Genomic DNA, 3036 nt, shown 5'->3' with positions numbered 1-3036 from the left:
AAGTTTTTAACTTATGTTATGGCTGAATAGACTTTTGGTTCTCCTCCCTTTTTTGTGTATAAAAAGGTTAATGTGTTTCAACCCTTTCTATAGTTAAGGCTGTAAAGCTTGGGGTGCAGGCAAAAAAACTCTGATCATGCTGGTGAACAAAAACGCCGTAGTCACTGGGGCGTAGGTTTCTTGTTGTCCGACCAGTTTTACTCAGTGTTTATTTCCACAGCCCTTGCTTCTAGATCTTAACGTAAGAGAGGATCGAATGCAGATAATGTTTTTGGGTAGATATACTCCTATCAGCCCCCGAGTGAGGTCCAACCCCTTGCCGTTGCTAGGGTTGGGTGTCACTAAAGATCAAGGAGACAAATAGCGAAACCGATAAGAAAAAATGTTTTCGCATTTCACAAACATCATTCTTAATTTCTGCAAGTATATGCATAGGCTAGGGGTAAAAGCGACATAGTTGTTCGATGTTCTAGGCGTTGATGAAGACTTTGTTGTCGATGGTCTTGAGCTTGTAGGTGCCCGGTCGGAGCACCTTCGCGACGACGTACAGTCCCTCCCATGGCGGAGAGAGCTTATGGTGGTTCTTGTTGCTCTGGATGAGGCAGAGCACCAAGTCCCCGACGTTGAAGGCCCGATCCCGCACCCAATGGTTGTGGTACCGACGCAACGCTTGCTGGTACTTGGCCGAGCGGAGGAGGGCAACATCGCACGCTTCATCAAGCTGATCCATGGCATCCTCGAGGGATGCCTTGGCTCCGTGCTCGTCGTACGCCCTAACCCTCGGTGCTCCGTAGTCAAGGTCGGTTGGGAGGATAGCCTCAGAACCATAGACCATGAAGAAAGGTGTGTAGTCGGTCACTCGGCTAGGGGTTGTCCTCAAGCTCTAGAGTACCATGAGAATCTCCACAACCCATCGTCCACTGAATTTGTTCAGCCGGTTGAAGATCCTAGGCCTAAGGCCTTGCAAGACCATGCCGTTCGCGCGCTCAACCTGCCCATTCATGCGGGGGTGCGCCACGGCGGCCCAATCGATGTGGATGTGGTAGTCCTCATAGAATTAGAGGAATTTTTCCAAGTGAACTGTATGCCATTGTTTGTGATGATGGAGTTCAGGACTCCAAAGTGATGGACGATGTCGAGGAAAAATTGCACGGCTTGCTCGGATTTGATCACGGAGATTGGCCGAGCCTCTATCCATTTTGTGAACTTGTCCACAGTGACAAGCAAGTGCATGTAGCCCCCAGGTGCTCTTTTGAGGGCTGCAACCATATCAAGCCCCTAGATCGTGAATGGCCATGTGATAGGGATCGTCTAGAGCGCTTGGGCCGGCAGGTGGGTTTGACGAGCGTAGTACTGACACCCTTCGTAGGTGCGCACAATTTGCTCGGCGTCGGCCACCATGGTTGGCCAGTAGAAGCCCTCTTGGAACGCGTTTCTGACCAAGGTTCTAGGCGCAGCATGATGTCCGCAGACCCCACCATGGATGTCCTTTAGCAATAGCCTCCCTTGTTTGATGGGGATGCAATGCTATAGGATCTTGGTGTGGCTTCACTTGTAGAGCTCCCCCTCAATTATGACAAAGGACTTGGCATGGCATGTGAGCCACCGGGCCTCCGTTTTGTCTGTCGGGAGCACCTCACGGAGGAGGTAATCGAGGTAAGGTGTCCTCTAGTCAGCTAGAGGGTCAGGCACTGCCACTAGATCTTCGTCAAGCTCCATGACTTTGGGGTCAAAAGGAGCCAACGGTCAGTTAGCCCTAGAGCCCAAGGCAGGCAGCCCATCACTGGTCTATTCCTGCTCCTTGTAGCGGACCGAGGGCATGTACTAATCACTGGCGAAGATGCCCGTCGGCACCAGCTCTTGTTCGGACGCTATTTTCACTAGTGTGTCAGCCGTCTCGTTGATCCACCTCAGAATGTGGTTGTGTTCGAGGCCATCGAACTTGTCCTCCAGCTAGCAGACTTCTTGGTAGTACGTAGGCATCTTGGTGTTGTGGCAGCTTGACTCCTTCATGACTTGATCGATGACTAGCTGTGAGTTGCCTCGGACATCAAGCCATCGGATGCCCAACTCGACGGTGACACGTAGGTCGTTGATGAGCGCCTCATATTTGGTCACATTGTTGGAGGCGGGGAAGTGGATGCGAACCATGTACCTCATGCACACCCTGAGGGGCAAAACAAAGACCAGTCCTATGTTGGCGCCTTTCTTTGTCAGCAATCCGTCGAAGTAAATTGTCCAGTACTCTTGGTTGATGGCTACTGGTGGCATCTGGATCTCGGTCCATTCCACAATGAAATTAGCCAGTGCCTGGGACTTGATGGCCGTCCGAGGGGCATATGAAATGCCCTAACCCATCAGCTTGAGTGCCCACTTTGTGACTCCTCCTGTAGCATCCCAGTTTTGGATGACTTCATCGAGAAGGAAGGATGTCACGACCGTCACCGGGTGTAACTCGAAGTGGTGATGCAACTTCCTCCTGGCGATCAGGACGGCGTATAAGAGCTTCTGGATTTAGGGGTAGCGAGTCTTGGAATCGGACAAGACTTCGCTAACGAAGTATACGGGACGCTGCACCTTGAGGGCGCATCCCTCTTCTTCCCGTTCTATCACTAGGGCGATGCTGACCACTTGCGTGGTGGCTGCAATGTAAAGCGGGAGTGGTTCCCCATTGGTCAGCGGCACTAGAATCGAGGCTTTCATTAGGATTTCCTTGACCTTGTCAAGTGCCTCCTAAGCCTTGGGCATCCACGCAAATCGATCGGTTTTCTTCAAAAGCCGGTATAGGGGGAAGCCTCGTTTTCGAGGCATGAGATAAAATGGCTAAGCGCGGTGAGGCACCCTATAACTCACTGTACTCCCTTTAGATTCTGAATCAAGCCCATCCCCGTGATGATTGAGATATTCTCTGGGTTGGCTTTGATGCCACGCTCGGAGACGATGAACCCAAGCAGCATACCCCTCGGGACCCTGAAAACACATTTCTCAGGGTTGAGTTTTATGCTGTTTGCTCGGAGTTTCATGAAGGTTTGCTCC

At 51.4% G+C, this 3036-nt stretch overlaps 1 protein-coding gene across 1 annotated transcript; it reads right to left on the bottom strand.

Annotated features, from left to right (window-relative positions):
* Positions 1-469: 469 nt before the first annotated feature.
* On the bottom strand, positions 470-835 carry LOC136454814 (uncharacterized). The gene has a single exon (XM_066455084.1). It carries the CDS (start codon positions 833-835, stop codon positions 470-472), a length of 366 nt encoding a protein of 121 aa, XP_066311181.1.
* Between the last annotated feature and the right edge of the window lie 2201 nt (positions 836-3036).

This window comes from Miscanthus floridulus, chromosome 5, assembly GCF_019320115.1.
Source record: "Miscanthus floridulus cultivar M001 chromosome 5, ASM1932011v1, whole genome shotgun sequence".
NCBI lineage: Eukaryota > Viridiplantae > Streptophyta > Magnoliopsida > Poales > Poaceae > Miscanthus > Miscanthus floridulus.
This window is presented reverse-complemented; position numbering and strand designations above follow the sequence as displayed.